Raw genomic sequence first — 18,309 nt, forward strand, 5'->3', positions numbered from 1 at the left:
ATCTGTGACTAATAATAGGTTTAAAAATTCAGACCTATATGATCTGCCATCTCAAATAGGTTGACAGGTGTCAGCTGTGGTAGACATATTCTATGTGTGATATGTCAACAAAACTTCTGTTTTATTTGTTTTCAGTCGATTTTGGCAGCTGGTCATTGAGCCATTACTGTTGGGCCTAACTAAGTGATCGTAAATTCATACATTTCTTCTCAGTCATACCTGTCACTGAACCAAGGTTTAGGGTGCATCTCTATAGCGTAAGGTAAGTTAAGGTTAGGCTCAAATCCACAGCAGCCATGGCTGTCCCAAGTCCTATCATTTAGCCTATCTCTAATGCCTGACAAAAGATGAACATTCCTCTTTACTGCTGTTATTTCACCAGATGTATTATGTGTTCCTAAATGTAGCAAAACAATAACATTATATGCTCATAAAAACTATATCAAAAGAAAACTTAGGGTGATAGGCCTATCAGTTGCTGTCAGGAGTGTGGAAGCTGCAAGCTTAGGTCCATGACGACCTAAGTATGTATTTATTCCAACTACATCATACTATGTCAACTCAGTTAAGTCACAGACTAATCAACAGCAGAAGAAGAAGAAAGGCACTTCATTAATCCCCGAGAGGACATTCAATTTTTTCAGTCTGTTATTTACACAGTACACAGGCCCGAAATACACACACAGTGAACAGCTCCCTCCCAGGTGTGACTCCATGTCCTGCTTGCATGTGTTGCATTAACTACGAATTACAAGTAGCCTGCTTTCACAGTATACAGTATATAACTGCATGGACAAAACATTGTGAGAAAGCTGCGAAATTGCCTTAAAGCTGAAGTAGGCGAGATTGGAGCAAATATGATTAAAAAAGTTATTTTTATAAAACGGTCGCTATATTGTGACAGTAGTACATGAAACAGGTAACCTGAAAAAAGGTTACATTACTGGAGCACAGCCAATAGGAACGCTCTCTCAATGACATGACCTGTGATTGGTCAAAGTCTCCCGTCTAGATTTATTAAAGCCTGAAAACAGAGCCATGAGGAGGTGCAGAAGTTTAGTTATCGCTCAGAACACTTGAATTACAATATGCTGAAAGGTTATTATGGAATTTTTACCCAATGGTGCCAAAAATAAAACTGCCTACTGCCACTTTAATTAGAATATGAGTTTTTTTAATCTAGCACTGAATTCATGCAACTCACTCATTTTGAGGGCCAAATTAAGAACATATGAAAACACCTTGAAAGTTAAAGTAACTGTTAGCAAACGGAAATAAGAGTATTCTACACATACACACGCATACATGTGTAAAATACTTCATATCAGATTAAAATTTATTCTATTTCCAAAGAGCCAGCATGTGCACGGTTCCATGGTGTAATGGTTAGCACTTTGGACTTTGAATCCAGCGATCCGAGTTCAAATCTCGGTGGAACCTCATGGTTTTGAAAGGAGATGCTTACATGTTAAACTATAACATGCGCTCCGCAATAAATAATATACGTCTGAATGAGCTAAATCAATCAACAGATATATTAAGAAATGCACAACAGGTCAATAGGAGTATGCTTGATGTGGTTTTGCCTGGTTTGCTTATAAGCAAATAAAAACAAACAAACAAACAAACTGTAAATTAGATTAGCTTATTGGCATAACTGAGTGCTGATAAAGCATGTACTTTTTCCCCACAAACTCCACATCTTCCAAATGTGTATGTCTATCAATGTCTAATCACATTAAATTCTGTCACTGTAATATATCTTTCTAATTTTCTTTTTTGGGGGTTGTGTATGCTGTTTATTGCGATTGAACATTTCAATAATAATAATAAAAAAGGTATGAATAAGATAGATGCTCAGATGGTTAGTAAAAATTAACAGGGAACTCGCATCAAACTTAGCTCAGCCTGTACATTGTTCATGGGGAATACAGAGGACAAGCACTGGTTGAAGTTGTCCTTTCAGTTTTCGAGTGCAAACACGTGTTCATGGTTCCATGATGTAAGCAATCTAAATCCAGCGATCAGAGTTCAAATCTCAGTGAAACCTGTCCTCCTCATGCGGTTGGGGCAACCATAAATACATGCCTCTGATAAAAAGATGCATTTGTTGTGGAACAACTTGGAAATAGTGTATGGGAGGATGTCATTCCAGCCTTTGATTCTATTTTTAAATTGTTTTTGTAAATTTGCTAACTCACATGGCTCAGCCCCGACATACATTAAAACCCCCAGATAACAAGTCTTCACACCACTAAAACACTCAGAGTCACCTCACATAACCTGGCTTTTATCCTCATTCAGTGTGCAGGGTATAAAAGTCACAAGCTGATAATGATTAACACGGTTTAAGTCAGGAAAACAACCTTTTGGTCGAGTTCACTGAATATTTCCTCTCCACGTTAAGCATATACAGTAGTCTATCTCTGAATAACAAAAATATATCAATCCTTTTAACAAATCCACATTGTTAGAGATATTGAATTTTTTAATTTTTTTATTAAACATGAAAAATTTGGCAGCACATTTCAGCAACCTAACAAATATAAGTATGTTTGGATGTTTTACAACTAATAAATGCAGTGATGGGTAAAATTACAAGCTTTGTTTTTAAGTAAATTGTGTTATTAATTTCAGTGATAGTACACAGATTAGAGATTTTTTTTTTATCTGATCAGACGTATAAGGAATTCAGCATAGTCATATTACTATTCAGAATATTGTACAGTAGAGACAGGTGATTGTGTTGGTATGTTGGATTCCAGCTATTGATGATCCTTTTATTCTTCAGCTGGCGTGGCCATGGAAGGGCATTTGGGACGTCCAGAAGCAGGCAAAAGGTTTTCCCAGTACTCTCGACGAGCCCTAAAACAAATTTTGATAGATTAATTTGTTGTAAATCAACACTTCTGCAGAGCAGAAACAAACACTTTCCTCTGTGATCTTGCCTTTGTTACATTTTTTCTAGATGTCAATTAGTGCTACTGTTTGCTGTCTAGGGCAGCAACCGCTCTGCACAATCTTACCTGGCTCTGACCCAGGGTTTAGTGTGCATCTCCAGAGCAGCTCCCCAGAGTCCGTGCTTCTCTGAAGCTGGTGGGAGGAATCCTCTCTCTTCAGCCATCTCTTCTGCTATAGCTCTGATATGGTAGGGCTCAAATCCACAGCAGCCACCAATGTAGCGAATACCAGCATCGTAAGCCTCTCTGGCGTATTTATGGATGTCCCAGCGGGTTATTGCTCTGGTCTCCAGTGCTGAGAAGGAGCGTAAAATATTAAAGTCTGAGCATTTTGTTATATCGATGCTCACATTAAGCTGCATATTTGGGGAGTTTCAAAAGGTAGTAATACATGAGCTCTACACTCACATACTTTATGTGTTTATACTTATATTAAATATAAAAAAGAATGTTTGCTTTCTCATCAACAATAACATTTTCCCAATCTATATCTTTTTTTCTTCTTCCTACACAAAAGAAAATGCTGACCGAAAGGGAACTCAGGTAGCGAGACGTATCCAGTGTGGTTGCACTCAGGTGTGTGAAAGCCCAGCGGCTGGATCATGAGATGGGCTTTGAGACCAGCTTTCTCTAATCCCGCTTTCATCAACTTCACCGTACGAACACACGTCAGAGGGTCCAAGTGGCAGTTTATTCCAACAATGTCGGCCCCTGCACATGAACACATAAAACATAAAACATATTCAGATTGTACACCTAAAACATGATTTCATTTTTGCCGACTTGAAGAACCACAGAAGGTCAATGTACCAGCTTTGACCAGCCTGACAGCACACTCTCCAGGTGGGACTCCGTTCATGTCTCCTTGAGGGGAGATGCACAGTGTTGCACCCACTGGTTTACCACCAGTCTTCAGCACTTCCACTGCCCACACTGCCTCTTCTACGTGTTCAAAGTACTGCAGAGGAAATATGCATGCAATCAATAAAACTTGGCTTTAAAAAAGAAAATGTACAAGTTAAAATGTATTGATTTAGGCCACAATGTGCTAAGAAACCCCCCTACAATATTCACTTTGGTTTAGTTTAGGTCTGGTCTCCACCAAACCAAGGGAAAAATATCTGCCTCTTTAGCTGTTACATTCTCGACATTCTTCATCAGCTAGTTGCTAACTTTGTGCATCTGTTATTGGGTACTGGGCAGGTAGGACACAGTGAGTTTATCAGAGTTTATCGGAACCAAAACAGTGAGATAAAAAGGCAAAAAGTTATGTAGAGTTGCATAGCCATTGTTACAGTAATTTGATTCATTGTTGAGATCAAAAATAGTGATAATGCAGGTTTAAGCACATTACAATCGACTATACATAGGTATTCATAGGTAAATAACTATACAATTATTCCTCTTGCTAGTCATACCTCTGCAATAAAGAAATCAATGTCCTTCTTGAGGAAGTCATCCATCTGTTTCTTAAAGATGGCCTTGACCTCAGTCTCACTGTGAGTCTCCACATAACAGGGAGTCTGGGACACACCCCCAGCGACCAACGCATCACCCTCATTGGCTACCTCTCTGGCCAGGTCACATGCTGCCTCATTGATCTGGGCCCCCTGGATCAGACGAGAGCAGATTCGACTATCAGACTGATATAAGGATAGTTTTCATCATGTAATGTAAACAAAATAATGTTGTTTGATTAGTAAGGTTTTGTACTGACAGTGATGTTGGTGACATTGCCACTCATCTCCAGTTTATCCTCACTGCAGTAGAAGGTGAATGTCTGTATCACATTGGCTCCTGCTCTCAGGAACTCCCTGTGCAGCTGCCGCACTGACAGAGAGACAGAAAGACAGACAGAAGAGTAACTTCTATGAAAAACTCAGGCAGATAAAAAGGGGCTTAATACGAGTTGGTTCTGTGATCTAATAAATTACAGAGTAGAGAATTGCTTCTTTATGATTAATGATATGGGTTAGGGGCAAGGCTGGATTACCAACCAAGCTAAGAGTCCTAGGTTCTTGATTAATTGCAAATTTAATGGGGAATCGTTAATATGGGGTCATTATTGTAGCAAAACTATTTCACAATGTGTGTGGAGGGATTTGTAACTGCATCTCAATCCGTTTGTGTGCCTAATCAGATTTGTAAATGTGTAAAATGGAATGTGTATTGAGGTTTGTGAATGTGTACAAGAATCTGCAAATGTGTGTTCTGAGTCTGCGTGTCCCCAATCAGATCTGTAAATGTGTAAAAAAAACGAATCTTTATTCCGATTTGCAAGTGTATTGAGATTTGTAAATGTGTAGACAAATCTGTAAATATGTAGATAATACTTAGATATTATTGGCTGAGTATTTTGCTCCAAGAGCTGAAAATACAGACAAGTCATCAGTTACAACTCAGCAGACCTCTCAATAGCTGTCTTTTCATACGTGACTTTCGCTACATTTCAGAGATCTGCAAATGCGTGTGGAGATTTGTTTGAACCGCTGTGTCCGCACTGTGCCTCAGTAGCAATACAGCATACATACCACCAGTCGGCGGTAGCACTCAGTGATTTCAAGCGTGACATTGCTAGGCTGAATATACGTAGACACCTCATTAGCTTCATCGTCGCTGCTAGATGGTCAAGAGAGGAGTGCATGTTTTATTACCTCCGCCAAGACCGAAGGCCTAGGAAGGAGGTTATGTTTTCACCAGCGTTGGTTTGTTTGTTTGTTTGTTTGTTTGTTTGTCTGTTAGCAGGATTACTCCAAAAGTCTGGGATGGATTTGAATGACATTTTTTGGAGGGGTGGGGTTTGGCACAATGAACAATGCATCCGGATTCAGTTATTTTTTAAGAATTCCGATCAGCCTGAGCATTAAGACCACAGGGTATGACACATGCGCAGTGTAACTGATGACGCGTTGATGACGCATGGCCCTGCCTTCTTCCTCCTTCTTCGAGCAGAGAGATACGTGTGTGGATGTGTGTGCGGCAGCTGCTTTCCGTTCGCGGTGAGAAAGAACAAAGCTGTAGCTGACGGGATTACAGACAACGTAGTGTAACGTTGTACAGACATAACAAGGCTGCTGAATGAGAGAGGCATCCGCCGATACGTTACATGGAAACACACCGTGTTAATAATAAGCCGACCACCTCATGTAACAGCCAGCTATGAGCTGTTTTTAAAGTCGCACGTGGGCGTAGGTCTGCGCTCTCCGAGTGCAATTCTAGTTTATTTTATTTTATTACCTCTGCCAAGGCCAAAGGCCTAGGAAGGAGGTTATGTTTTCACCGGCATTGGTTTGTTTGTTTGTGGGTTGTTTGTTTGTTGGTTGGTTTGTTTGTTGGTTTGTCCGTTTGGACGATAACACCAAAAGTCCGCCATGGATTTTAATTACATTTTTTGGAGGGGTGGAGTGATGCACAATGAACAATCCATTAGATTTTGGTGGCGATCCGGATCATGATCCGGCTTGGGGAATTTATTTTAAGACTCCGCTCAGCCTGTGCATTAACACAATAGGCCACCACAGGGGGGCAGCAACGTACATGAAACCTGCCTTGGTGGAGGTCTGCACTTCTAGTTATTTTTGTTTTGTTTAGTGTTGTGTCTAGCAGCGATTAGCCTAACTATCCAGATTCTAATCAACTGGAGACAAAACTTTTTTTCTACGTCGCGTAGATCATAAACCATTGAATATAAAAACAACTCATTAAAATCGGTTGAGAAATGTAAACGTTATAGTACTTTTTATCCAGAAAGACTGCAGTTCCCCTGTTAACTTGTTTACAGGCCAGTTTTGTCCGTTCCACTGGGTGCTACTGTCGACTGGTGGTCTCTGTGTAGACATAATGAAGGTGCCATTCATTGTCTGCTGTGTAAACTTTAATGGAAACTTGGAGGTGACAGATTATATATTGCACAGAGGGTGGGGAGTGGGGCAGATTTTTGCCCGTGAGCCCCCTAACTGGTTCATTCAGCCATGGAACGGGTTTATACCTGCTTCAGGATGTTCAACAGCTGCTTCAGGTGTCCAGTGTCCAGCCTTCACATATCCACGTCGCTCTAGCTGCATCACATAACCTCCATCTCCTACAACCACTTCTCCAGCATTTAGTCGCTCCAAGATACCCTGAACACACACACACACACACACACACACACACACATACACATGTGCAGATAGTTAGGCGACTGTGCTCATAAAAAGCATGCACCCCCTACTGTATCCCTCTCTCTCCCTCTGATACCTGATTGTTTGCACTCCGGCAATATTTGCACTATCTGTATATATCATGTTTATTTTTGTTTATAGCTTATTTTGTATATTCTTAAAATTTCAATTTTTCAATTTTTTTTAATTCTATTTTATTCTAACGTTTTTATCTATTCTTCTGTTATTATACTGTTTGACTTGCACCAACATCACCAAAGCAAATTCCTAGTGTAAATCTCTTACACCTGGCAATAAACACAATTCTGATTCTGATTCTGATTCTGATGCATGCACAGACATATAGGCTGTTATTCAAATACCCCCCTCAGGGCTAAAGACTCAAATGCACTTGAGGGACAGGTTACTCAGGTATGAAGTGCCTCAAACATACATGGCACCATGAACTCTGCTCATTTGAAATAAACAAAGGTTGCCAGGTCTCTTAGAAATGGTTTGAGTCTCTCACAGTGTTGGCAAATTTCATAAAAAAAACTCCAAATAGTTATGTTAGATAGGCTATTCAGATTTACAACGCATCCTGAATAATTACAGGCCAACGTGTTAAATAATATATTCTTGTCATATTGTTGCTTCTTCCTAACTGCTTGCCAGTTTATTAAATTATTGTGAATTTGAATAGGTAATATGTTACTGTATCTGCCCTGCTAATCCCCCGCACTAAAAAATGTACAGGCTCATTATTATTATTGTTATTTCTTTTCTTGGTTTCGTTTTGGTTTTGAATGTTGAGGTTGTTTTCACTACTGTACTTGATGGGTTTGTCTGTAAGCTCATCTACTTAAAAGTTGGTTTATAGAATGTTGTAATTACAAACAGTGGATTGCATATATGAAAACAGCCTTGAAAAAGGGGAAAAAATAAAGTATAAAAAAAAAAAATGTACAGGCATGGACATGTTCCAGAGAGTTGCATTAAATAGCTCTTCGGAATGAAGATTTTAATTTGCTCTATACCATTCAGTCCATGATGTTTACAAGCTACATGAGCGACAAGACTCAACCTACCTGCTCGGGTCTATATACATACCCGGTGAAGTTATTATAGCCTTAAATTGGAAAATCAACAGACGATTCACTCATAGCACCCAGTTTCACCAATTTCACCACCAACTTTTTATGTTTCGTTGACTTACCCTCCTCTTGCTCTCCATCATAGACAATGTTCAGGTCCGGCAAGTTTGCAAAACTTTAAAGAAACTGAGATCACAGCTCGTCTGAGATAAGTCAGGGCTGCGGGTTGCACAAGGCTGCTGTGACTGTGAGAGACTCAGAGCGCAGTAAGATCTCAGGCGAGTCTCAGCTGCGCCTCTTCTTTAGAATAAAGGTCCCGCCTATTTTGGACGCGAGTTTTTTTTTTCTGTGGACAAAATTCCTTCATGAGGCTTTTATTCTGAAATATGTGCAAGACAGTGTTGTAGAACATATTGTGAGTTGGAGAGCTCCATGAATGAATATAGTAAGGGTTTTAATTGTGGATTATTACTATTATTTACAAATTACCACACGTTTCTTAACCTTTCTCTGTCTAAAATAAATAAATAAATACGTGTGGATGGGGCGTATACATCCTTAGTCCTAGGCACTCCCCCTTTTCATGACAAACAATCACAACCACACAAAAAGGATTGTTGGAAAAACAAGAGAAATTGTTTTTTTTGTATTTATTAAGTGAAAATATTTCGCAGCAGATTAAAACAATCAATCAACAAATATGATGAACCTATAAAGATGTTTTAAAACTAACATGATTATTAACTAGTAAAAGGCCTACTGTGTGTAGCAGGTTAATAGGTTTAATAGAAATGAAGCAGCTGATTTACTGATGACTGAACCCAAGTTATGACTGTAAGTATAATATGGCTGAGCCAACTGGACAGACCAAATAATACAGTGAAAATAATGAGAGTTTTGAAACAGTAAAAAGCATTTCACAAATCTCTGTGTAAACAAAGATATGGTTGATCAGATCCTTGATTGCCATTCTTGATATGAAAAAAGTGGATAATCTGATTAGACATATAAAGAATACAGCAAGAGATTATGTTGGTATGTTAGATTCCATCTGTTTTTTCATAATCAGCAGCTGGTGTGGCCATGGAAGGGCATTTGGGACGTCCAGAAGCAGGCAAAAGGTTTTCCCAGTACTCTCGACGAGCCCTAAAACAAATTTTAGTAGATAAATTGTTTATAAACCAGCACTTGTGCAGATTAGGAACATGCAATTTCTTATTTCCCCTGTTATTTTACTTTTGTTACAACTGTCACTATGACACATCATGTACAATACATAATACTGTTTTCCGTCTCTTGTTTAATGCAGATGTAACAGCTTAATTTGAATGCAGTAGCTGCGTTTCTGCACAGTCTTACCTGGCTCTGACCCAGGGCTTAGTGTGCATCTCCAGAGCAGCTCCCCAGAGTCCGTGCTTCTCTGAAGCTGGTGGGAGGAATCCTCTCTCTTCAGCCATCTCTTCTGCTATAGCTCTGATATGGTAGGGCTCAAATCCACAGCAGCCACCAATGTAGCGAATACCAGCATCGTAAGCCTCTCTGGCGTATTTATGGATGTCCCAGCGGGTTATTGCTCTGGTCTCCATTGCTGAGAAGGAGAGTAAAATATTAAAGTCTGAGCATTTTGTTATATCGATGCTCACATTAGGCTGCATATTTGGGGAGTTTAAAAAGGTAGAAATACATCAGCTCTACACTCACATACCTTACGAGCTTATGCTTTCATTAAATATACAAACATACAGTTTGCAAACTAACAGTCATGCTTAAATGTTTGGAGTGCATGGTTGGGTTGTTTGAGAAGAATCATGTAATTCTAGACCCAGTTTTGTCAACATAGTGCAGATCCATGTCCTTTTGGCATTTATGTAAATATTTAATATCTCAGTCTCTTTAAACCTTAGCTAAAGTGTCTGCATTTTTAGTTTGCTATTTTGTGTAAAAACAAATATACAAGATATAACGTACTGTAATAATAATAATAATAATAATAATAATAATAATAATAATAATAATAATAATGTAATTGAATATAAAACATTTTTTTCTCTTTATTTTGCACAAAAGAATTATACAAATGCTGACCAAAGGGGTACTCAGGTAGACTGGTGTATCCACCAAAGTTGCACTCAGGTGTGTGAAAGCCCAGCGGCTGGATCATGAGATGGGCTTTGAGACCAGCTTTCTCTAATCCCGCTTTCATCAACTTCACCGTACGAACACACGTCAGAGGGTCCAAGTGGCAGTTTATTCCAACAATGTCGGCTCCTGCACATGAACACATAAAACATATTCAGATTGTACACCTAAAACATGATTTCATTTTTGACGACTTGAAGTACCACAGAAGGTCAATGTACCAGCTTTGACCAGCCTGACAGCACACTCTCCAGGTGGAACGTTGTTCATGTCTCCGTGAGGGGAGATGCACAGTGTTGCACCCACTGGTTTACCACTGGTCTTCAGCACCTCCACTGCCCACACTGCCTCTTCCACGTGATCAACGAACTGCAGGAGGAATGTAAATTAAATCACAAGAAGCAGTAAAAAAAACACTGAAATTATGCACATTATCATCTGTTGTACAGTTATTCCTCTTGGCGCTGCTCATACCTCCACTATAAAGAAATCAATGTCCTTCTTGAGGAAGTCATCCATCTGTTTCTTATAGATGGCCTTGACCTCAGTCTCACTGTGAGTCTCCACATAACAGGGAGTCTTAGACACACACCCAGCAACCAACGCATCACCCTCATTGGCTACCTCTCTGGCCAGGTCACATGCTGCCTCATTGATCTGGGCCCCCTGGATCAGACGAGAGCAGATTGTGATACCAGAATGATGTAAGAATAATGTTCATCAGGTACAGTAGGGCAAACAGGATGAGGTTGTAATTAGATTTTGTCTGATAGTTGTTTTTCCACTCACAGTGATGTTGGTGACATTGCCACTGATGTCCAGTTTATCCTCACTGCAGTAGAAGGTAAAAGTCTGAATCACATTGGCTCCTGCTCTGAGAAACTCCCTGTGCAGCTGCCGCACTGACAGAGAGACATATAGAGAGCTTTTATGGAAAATGAAAAAAACATTGTAAGCAAATAAAAACTGCTATATAAGAGTCCACTCATGTCATGTAAATAAATGAGTAGGTAACAGGTACCTGCTTCAGGATGTTCAACAGCAGCTTCAGGTGTCCAATGTCCAGCCTTCACATAGCCACGCCGCTCTAGCTGCATCACATAACCTCCATCTCCTACAACCACTTCCCCAGCATTTAGTCGCTCCAAGATACCCTGAACACACACACACACACACACACACACACACACACACACAAAGCTATATCATACACAGTGATCAAGTGATATCAGTTCATAGACCGGTAGCTCAGGTATGACATGCCTTGGGGTGTGCTAGGTGCACTCTGTACACTTGAAAGGAGGCTTTGTCAGGCTTCCTGGTTTTATTCTCACTATTTTGAGCAGACTACTTAAAAAGTATTGTGATTAAGTTATATTATAAGTAATGAATTGGTATTCTGGATTGATAACAAATGTATATTTTGATAAGGATAATTATATCAGTACTTAATTTATATTTCTGTATGACACAAATTAAAGGTAATAATTATAGTTAGAATAATGATAAATAATAATAATTATAGTTAGACAAATTTAGGAAAATTTAATTAGAGTATATGTATGGCTCACTAAGGAAGCTGGTTAATAATTAATAATTGATTTATGGATAAGAGGTGGGATTAAATAAATGTATACTTCTCACTCCTTTTCGAATATTGATATGTTTGACAATTTATTTTTCTTATGCTTTTCATTGTATGTAAATACTACTTGTTTCTGACTGTCCACTTGTTGGTATGATGGTTGGTATGATTCTTTATATTTTGTATTCTACATGTTCGAAATAAATTTTGAAATGAAATGAAATTAATGAATGAAATGTATTTAGTGCCTGAATTCGTCATCTGACATGTAATCATTAATATGTTTAATAACAACACTCAAACAAGGAGGCTAATTCAGAAAACATTGACAGCACATCCTCAACAATGTCAAACACTTGTACACAGTTATCAACATCAATATGTCATATAGTTTTGCATTTCTTACTGCTTGTGAGCCTGTTAATCTCCCTGACAAGAAATTTCCAGGCATAGACTGGACAGACTATAGCATTGAGTGAGTAAATGAGTAAACCATTTCTCTTTATTCGGCTACATAATTAATCAAATCAAATGATCACAGAGCAAACTGTAAAAGTCTGATAAATATCCATAGCTAACATACTCTTGTCTATTATTAAACACTGTGCTTGAGGATATCCTTATTTATGTTTTATTAACAGGTCCATTAGAATAGAGAGCCTCAGGCTACAGTGTTGCTTGTTCACTGTAATGGAAATTCTGTCAATATTCCAAGATGAGTCCTAATGAACGTTGAAATAAATATCTCAAACAGATGAAATGTCTTTGTTTTTTTTATTCTTGCAAGAAGAGGCACTGGTTATACAGAGTCACACAAAGTCTGCAGAAGAGTGCACTGCAGGAGATTATTACAATGTGATTATATAGAAATCTACAACAGGGACTGTGAGAAAAGGAGTTGTTTTACACAGACAGTGTCCCAGTAGCTAGTCAACACTCAGTACTTTCCCACTACATGAGACAAATAGAGGCAGTAAATGGTGTATTATGTAATTTATATGGACTGAACTTTCACCGTCTTGTCTTCTGTGCAGAAGCACATGATAAGATCAGGTTGCTCGTTTCTCATTTTTTTCTATTTAGGGTAATTTACCGCATTTCAAATGTTGGATGAACAACATGCGCTGGCCTTTTAAATAAAACCGTGACTCATACCCTTCTCTTCTTGCTCTCCATCGTCCACAAAGTCTGTGTGCACCATTCAGAAACAAGCCTCCACCATAGCACTGCTCTGACAGCAGTCGTCACTGATCATACGTCACTGAAATGAGCACGATAATCTCACGAGATTGAGGAAACCATATTAAACCATAAACGCTGCAGTGACCACTGAGCGCTCACTGCTGCTGCCACTCCGCTTTACAGGCCAGGAGGCGGATTATTATTATTATTAGGATATATATATATTTTTTTTCAATATTATATTTATTGTTTTTTTGTTCATTTTGAAACAACAGAACAAACATTCACAAACGTCCCCAATAATAACATTTTCGGTACAAAGAAAGTTAACAAACCTAATATTAATATGAAATAAGTCAGTATAGATACAGGAAAAACATGTTATCCAAAAAATAGATAAATAAATAATAATAAATCTATTAATAATAATAATAATAATAATAATAATAATAATAATAATAATAATAATTTCTTTATATTTTATGTTATTTTATTTTTATTTTTTTCCTGCCAATCTCCTGCTCCACACTCCAGTCCAGTAGGTGGCGGTAATGCACCTATAAGCGGGTTTGCCAGCCGCCAATAAACACCAAAGAATAAGAAGAGGAGAAGGAGGAGGAGGAATAAGAAGAAGAAGACGTCACTTCCTGGCGGGATTTCGATCTGAAACCGGATGTAAACAAAGCCAGAGACAGATTTAAACATCCATGCGTTAACTTTGATAAAAAAGGCAAGTGTAGAGTTGTATTGAGGAAAACAAGGCTTCGTATGTGACCGCCGCTGGAAGTATTTGTAAACGTCTTGTTAAAGTTGTAATCAACAGTCGTAGTAACCTCAATCGAACAAGGTAAGATGTGTCCACAAAGAGATGTTGACTTTGACTCCTGCATTTGCAGCGTTACATGTTTGTGTTGTAATGGATTATCTGAGGTGGGCACCCAGGTGTTGTACCTTAAAGGTCCCATATTATGCTCATTTTCAGGATCATACTTGTATTTTATGTTTCTACTAGAACATGTTTACATGCTGTAATGTTAAAAAAAACCCACTTTATTTTCATCATACTGCCTGCCTAGATATACCTGTATTCACCCTCTGTCTGAAACGCTCCGTTTTAGTGCATATCGTGGGGAATTGCAACGGAATTGCGTTGCTAGGCAACAGTTTGGCTCCAGGTTTACTTCCTGTCAGCTGATGACATTCACATATACTGCAACAGGAAATAAACTGGGACACATTTAGAATGTTTACATTTAAAACAGTGTAATGGTCTATATAATTTATATTTGTGACATCACAAATGGACAGAAATCCTAATGGCTTGTTTCAATCGCACAATTTCTGAATACGGGCTGTGTGTGTTTCTCCGTATATTGAGCGTTTTGATAGTTTAACAGTATTTATATAGGACTTAAACCTGCTTTATAATATAAAAGACATGAAAATCTCATTTTTTACAATATGGGACCCTTTAAGTACAATTTTTTAATAGGTACTGGTATTCTTATTAACGTTACTTGAGTAGGCTATTTTCTTCTGCTACTTTATACTTCCACTTCACCAGAGGGAAACATTTTACTTTTTACTTCACTATTGTATGTGTGACAGCTATAATTACCACCTACTTTGCAGATTATGTTTTTTTTTCGTTACTTACAAAAAAAGTCCTGCTGGACAATTCATTGAGTCACTGTTGCCTTTCATATAGACTTCACTAGCTCATTAGTTTCTCACAATTACATTTCCTCATGGTGTGTTAGCCTTTTCATACTGATCTTGAAGTAAGAATCAGCTTTAGCCTAAACTTTGCTTTCATTTAATATTCAATGTCTTTCCCCTGGATGCTTTTGCTTGTAGTTTAAGCAACATTAGTTTAATACATTAGAAAAATTCAGTAGCCCAGGAGTAGTAATTCATTCTTTTGTGTCAACAACAATCAGGGTTGGAAATTAGCACCAGCCACCAGCCAAATGATTGTACAATATGCAAGTGGCTGCTAGATTTGCATCACTCACCAGGCAAAAAAAAAAACAATGGTAATCTATTGAGTGGCTGCTAGATTTTGTAATCCAACAGCCACAGTGGCAGGTGGACAAAAAGTTAATTTCCAATCCTGACAACAATACTAAATTGGTTAAGCTCCTTGGATCAAACCCAGGTGATCTGACACATCTGAGTTGATTTGTCCTTCCAGACACCTTCACTGTTTTGTGATGGACCCATCTGACAACGCTGGGAACCTCAGCCACATAGTGGAGGCTGTGGCAATGAATGATGGTCCTGCTCCTGACAACTCCACTGGACAGAAAGATACCTCGCCTGCAGACATGCTGAGGTTCTCCCTCCACATCTGCTTTAACACCTCTATTTTAATGTTCCATCCACATTACCTCTCGTTATAAAACAATGATTACAATCTTTACAATTGTTGAAATTACTGTTTTTAGAATAAAACAACAGATGTCCAACCAATGCTTTGAGATGGCAGTACAGCTCCAAGCAGGTATATCATTTTGTATATTTTCCCATCATATTGAATTTTCATTAAGTGCATAAACAAAGGATTAATAATATTTTCTCTAACAGGAAAAAGTAAGCAATCATGCAGCATACATGAAACTGAGAGAGACTTGTGAGTATTTGAAATTAGGCTATTGATGTTGATATAGAGTTTAAACCAAATGTAAGATTAGAGTTGATTTCAAAATGTATATTGATAACTTATAATTTTAATTAAACGTTGCAGGTCAGATTGTGTCAGTGAGCTGGAAAGAGTCAAGACAAATAATTTTAACAGCACATTGACACTGCACAGGTAAACCGCTGCCTTATCCTTTCTGATGAATGATTTCTCCACTATATAATATATATATAGATGTATAATACAGAAGCGGTTAACTTTGACCATCCATTGATTTAACTTGTCTTTCAGAATGCAGATGTGGCACGCTATTGGAGAAAAACTGAAACAGAGTGATTCAGAGGCAGTGTAAGTCAATGCACAACATTTTGAACCAACTGACATACATTTATTTTTGATCATTTTGATGATTGTGTCATACACTTGTGTTTTTCTCAGTGCCCTGCAAGCTGTGAATGACCGCTGCATGGCTCTTTGTTCACAAACAAAACAACTTCAGCAAGTAAGCAGCCTCATTATCCACCATGTATATATATTTAGTGTTTGTCTGCGATGATATTACAATGTTTAAAACAATTGTGTATATATAAAATAGTTTTATAACTGTGCTTTGACATCAGATGAAATGCCACTGTGTTTGTGCTTTATGTTGTTTTGCTGCTGTCTGCAGACTCACATTTCTAAAGCAATATTTGTTTTGTTAAAATAATTTTAGTAGGTTGTAAATACCACCACCGCCAACCATCAGCATCAAACTGGTTTCCCGGAGAAACTGTCACTATATTATAATATATATACTCAATAAATAATATTAATAGCACTATGTGCTGGATGAGCTATTAATATAGATTTGTTTACAATTATTGTTCAGATTTGTGAGGAGCGATTGACTCCTACTGCCGATCGCCAATGCTTCTTTGCAAGTTGTCAGTAGAATGGCACTCGGAGAGCACAGACCTCTGCCAAGGTGCATGACTTTAAAAACAGGTTCAGGCTGTCAAATCACAGAGATTAAGAAGACCTTGAGGTGTCTCAACTTCTTGAGATATGTAGGGGAGAGAAAACTTGTTCCGTCTGGTATTGCAGACACTATAGCTGAGAGGAGTTGTAAATGTCCCTCTTTACAACCTTGTTGTTCAAAACAGTTTAGTAGAGAAGGGGTGTGTAAGTTTTGATGCTTGACTCTATGGTATCAGATTTATATATAAACATACACTCAAGTAAACTCAACAGAGGCTGATCTCTGAGTTTTTTTCCCTTTATTTATCAAAATAAAGATTGACCTGAAAGTATGATTTTATACATCATAGTGTTCTGTGAAATTGAATTAGTTCTGAACCAGATTCCCTTATGTTTTGTTAACAGGAGTCAAGAGTTCTTCAAGATGAAATCACAGAAATACAGAAGAAGAGGCTTGGTATGTACTGCATATATATATATATGGCTTATAACGAAAAGGTACAACTACATTCTGATTTAGTTTTTCCACGATCCAGTTTGTTGACGTATTACTTTTTTTGTGTGTAGAGATGAAGCGGCTCACACATGAGAAATTGAAAGAGATGGAAGAGTTGATGTCCAAGAAAGAGCACCCAGATACAGAGAAGTACAAAGCTATGGTGGAGAAAGGCCAGATGAACATGGAGAAATACAAAAAGATTACCATCATGACACAGGACGTCCTCAGGGTAAATACATCGTACAGGAATTGTGTTAAAGGGACTGTTTGTAACTTCTTACACGTATAAATCAATCCGGGTCGGTGTCCCATGCGCGCTCGCGTGTGGCTACGCTGTTCAGACAAGACTCCAACACAAACTACACGGAAGCACCAAAACCTCAAAGTTCTATCTAGTGAAGCCCGTCTTGCAAAACAGTGTTGGCCGCGGTCGGAGGTCGCGGGGGAGACTGTAGCTTTGGTCTCCAGGGCCGGAGTCTCTGTTGTACTCTGCTCCTCTGCCTGCTTGCTCGGCCCTCCGGCCGCTGTCGGGAGGCTGAAGCAGGAAAAGCCAACACGAGGATCAGCAGTGATTCATGGAGAGACCTTCGTCTGGTCAGCTGACATTACTGCCAAGCAGGTGAAATATAGAGTGATATTGTGGTTTGAGCTGACGTGTGTCACTTCACCGTTTTGAGCGATGCTCGTTCATGTCTATTTAGAGCGAGCACAAGCGCAATCCAGACACTGACTTTCGTTGTCTTAACGGCCACAGGTGTCGCTGTCAACAAGCATTTCTGATTCTTACAAACAGTCCCTTTTTAAAAGAAAAATACACCATGTGTCTGTACAATGTGTTGAAAAATGGTTAATGCCTACAATGACTGAATGTGTGTAGGTGGTGTATTAACGTAAGTGTTTCTCTTCAGGGCATCCTCTTGGCCTGTAAAGTCAACTGGCTGGATGATCCCAAACTTCGAGACATCGCCATGACGCTGGAGGAATTTCCCATCTCTGACTAAAATCACAAATCAATTTATCTCATATTTATATATTTCTGTGTTGTATTGTCAAATAAATAATCAATAAAACCACTAGTATTATGATCAATTTGTAAAACGGGTTTAT

At 38.5% G+C, this 18,309-nt stretch overlaps 3 protein-coding genes and 1 non-coding gene across 6 annotated transcripts; 2 read left to right on the forward strand and 2 right to left on the reverse strand.

Annotated features, from left to right (window-relative positions):
- Positions 1-1,368: 1,368 nt before the first annotated feature.
- trnaq-uug lies at positions 1,369-1,440 on the forward strand. The gene has a single exon. It is a non-coding gene; the product is annotated as a tRNA-Gln (tRNA).
- A 1,052-nt stretch (positions 1,441-2,492) lies between these two features.
- Positions 2,493-13,188, reverse strand: LOC119492481 (betaine--homocysteine S-methyltransferase 1-like). Of its 3 annotated transcripts, none has more exons than XM_037776969.1 (8): positions 13,076-13,188; positions 6,949-7,081; positions 4,678-4,790; positions 4,379-4,570; positions 3,771-3,918; positions 3,489-3,671; positions 3,027-3,255; positions 2,493-2,865 (listed from the first exon to the last, which is right to left on the reverse strand). In XM_037776969.1, exons 1-8 carry the CDS (start codon positions 13,094-13,096, stop codon positions 2,781-2,783), a joined length of 1,104 nt encoding a protein of 367 aa, XP_037632897.1. In that variant the 5' UTR covers positions 13,097-13,188; the 3' UTR covers positions 2,493-2,780. The 3 variants fall into 3 exon arrangements, with proteins under 3 accessions (XP_037632897.1, XP_037632896.1, XP_037632898.1); XM_037776968.1 differs by lacking the exon at positions 13,076-13,188 and adding an exon at positions 8,319-8,480; XM_037776970.1 differs by lacking the exon at positions 13,076-13,188 and adding an exon at positions 6,697-6,787 and having other exon boundaries at positions 6,949-7,052.
- LOC119492479 (betaine--homocysteine S-methyltransferase 1-like) lies at positions 8,832-13,199 on the reverse strand. Its single transcript, XM_037776966.1, has 8 exons — positions 13,076-13,199; positions 11,357-11,489; positions 11,125-11,237; positions 10,810-11,001; positions 10,557-10,704; positions 10,282-10,464; positions 9,556-9,784; positions 8,832-9,342 (listed from the first exon to the last, which is right to left on the reverse strand). The coding sequence occupies exons 1-8, from the start codon at positions 13,094-13,096 to the stop codon at positions 9,237-9,239; spliced, it is 1,125 nt and encodes a 374-aa protein (XP_037632894.1). The 5' UTR covers positions 13,097-13,199; the 3' UTR covers positions 8,832-9,236.
- Positions 13,200-13,732: 533 nt separating this feature from the next.
- cenph (centromere protein H) lies at positions 13,733-18,287 on the forward strand. The gene is made up of 10 exons (XM_037776982.1): positions 13,733-13,949; positions 15,297-15,437; positions 15,550-15,605; positions 15,689-15,734; positions 15,849-15,917; positions 16,035-16,091; positions 16,182-16,245; positions 17,109-17,160; positions 17,271-17,431; positions 18,111-18,287. Exons 2-10 carry the CDS (start codon positions 15,316-15,318, stop codon positions 18,201-18,203), a joined length of 720 nt encoding a protein of 239 aa, XP_037632910.1. The 5' UTR covers positions 13,733-13,949; positions 15,297-15,315; the 3' UTR covers positions 18,204-18,287.
- Positions 18,288-18,309: the final 22 nt, after the last annotated feature.

Source organism: Sebastes umbrosus, chromosome 8 (assembly GCF_015220745.1).
Source record: "Sebastes umbrosus isolate fSebUmb1 chromosome 8, fSebUmb1.pri, whole genome shotgun sequence".
Classification (NCBI taxonomy): domain Eukaryota; kingdom Metazoa; phylum Chordata; class Actinopteri; order Perciformes; family Sebastidae; genus Sebastes; species Sebastes umbrosus.

Excerpts from the sequence above, each read along its gene's own strand:
- LOC119492481 (XM_037776969.1), bottom strand. The coding sequence starts at position 13,096 with ATGGAGAGCAAGAAGAGAAGG. Across the intron at positions 7,082-13,075 it reads TGGAGAGCAAGAAGAGAAGG|GGTATCTTGGAGCGACTAAA; the intron begins GTATGAGTCACG and ends GTGTGTGTTCAG. Across the intron at positions 4,791-6,948 it reads TGTTGAACATCCTGAAGCAG|TGCGGCAGCTGCACAGGGAG; the intron begins GTATAAACCCGT and ends TCTCTCTGTCAG.
- cenph (XM_037776982.1), top strand. The coding sequence starts at position 15,316 with ATGGACCCATCTGACAACGCTGGGAACCTCAGCCACATAGTGGAGGCT. Across the intron at positions 15,606-15,688 it reads GGCAGTACAGCTCCAAGCAG|GAAAAAGTAAGCAATCATGC; the intron begins GTATATCATTTT and ends TTTCTCTAACAG. Across the intron at positions 15,735-15,848 it reads CATGAAACTGAGAGAGACTT|GTCAGATTGTGTCAGTGAGC; the intron begins GTGAGTATTTGA and ends TAAACGTTGCAG.
- LOC119492479 (XM_037776966.1), bottom strand. The coding sequence starts at position 13,096 with ATGGAGAGCAAGAAGAGAAGG. Across the intron at positions 11,490-13,075 it reads TGGAGAGCAAGAAGAGAAGG|GGTATCTTGGAGCGACTAAA; the intron begins GTATGAGTCACG and ends GTGTGTGTTCAG. Across the intron at positions 10,465-10,556 it reads TGTCAGGCTGGTCAAAGCTG|GAGCCGACATTGTTGGAATA; the intron begins GTACATTGACCT and ends GTTCATGTGCAG.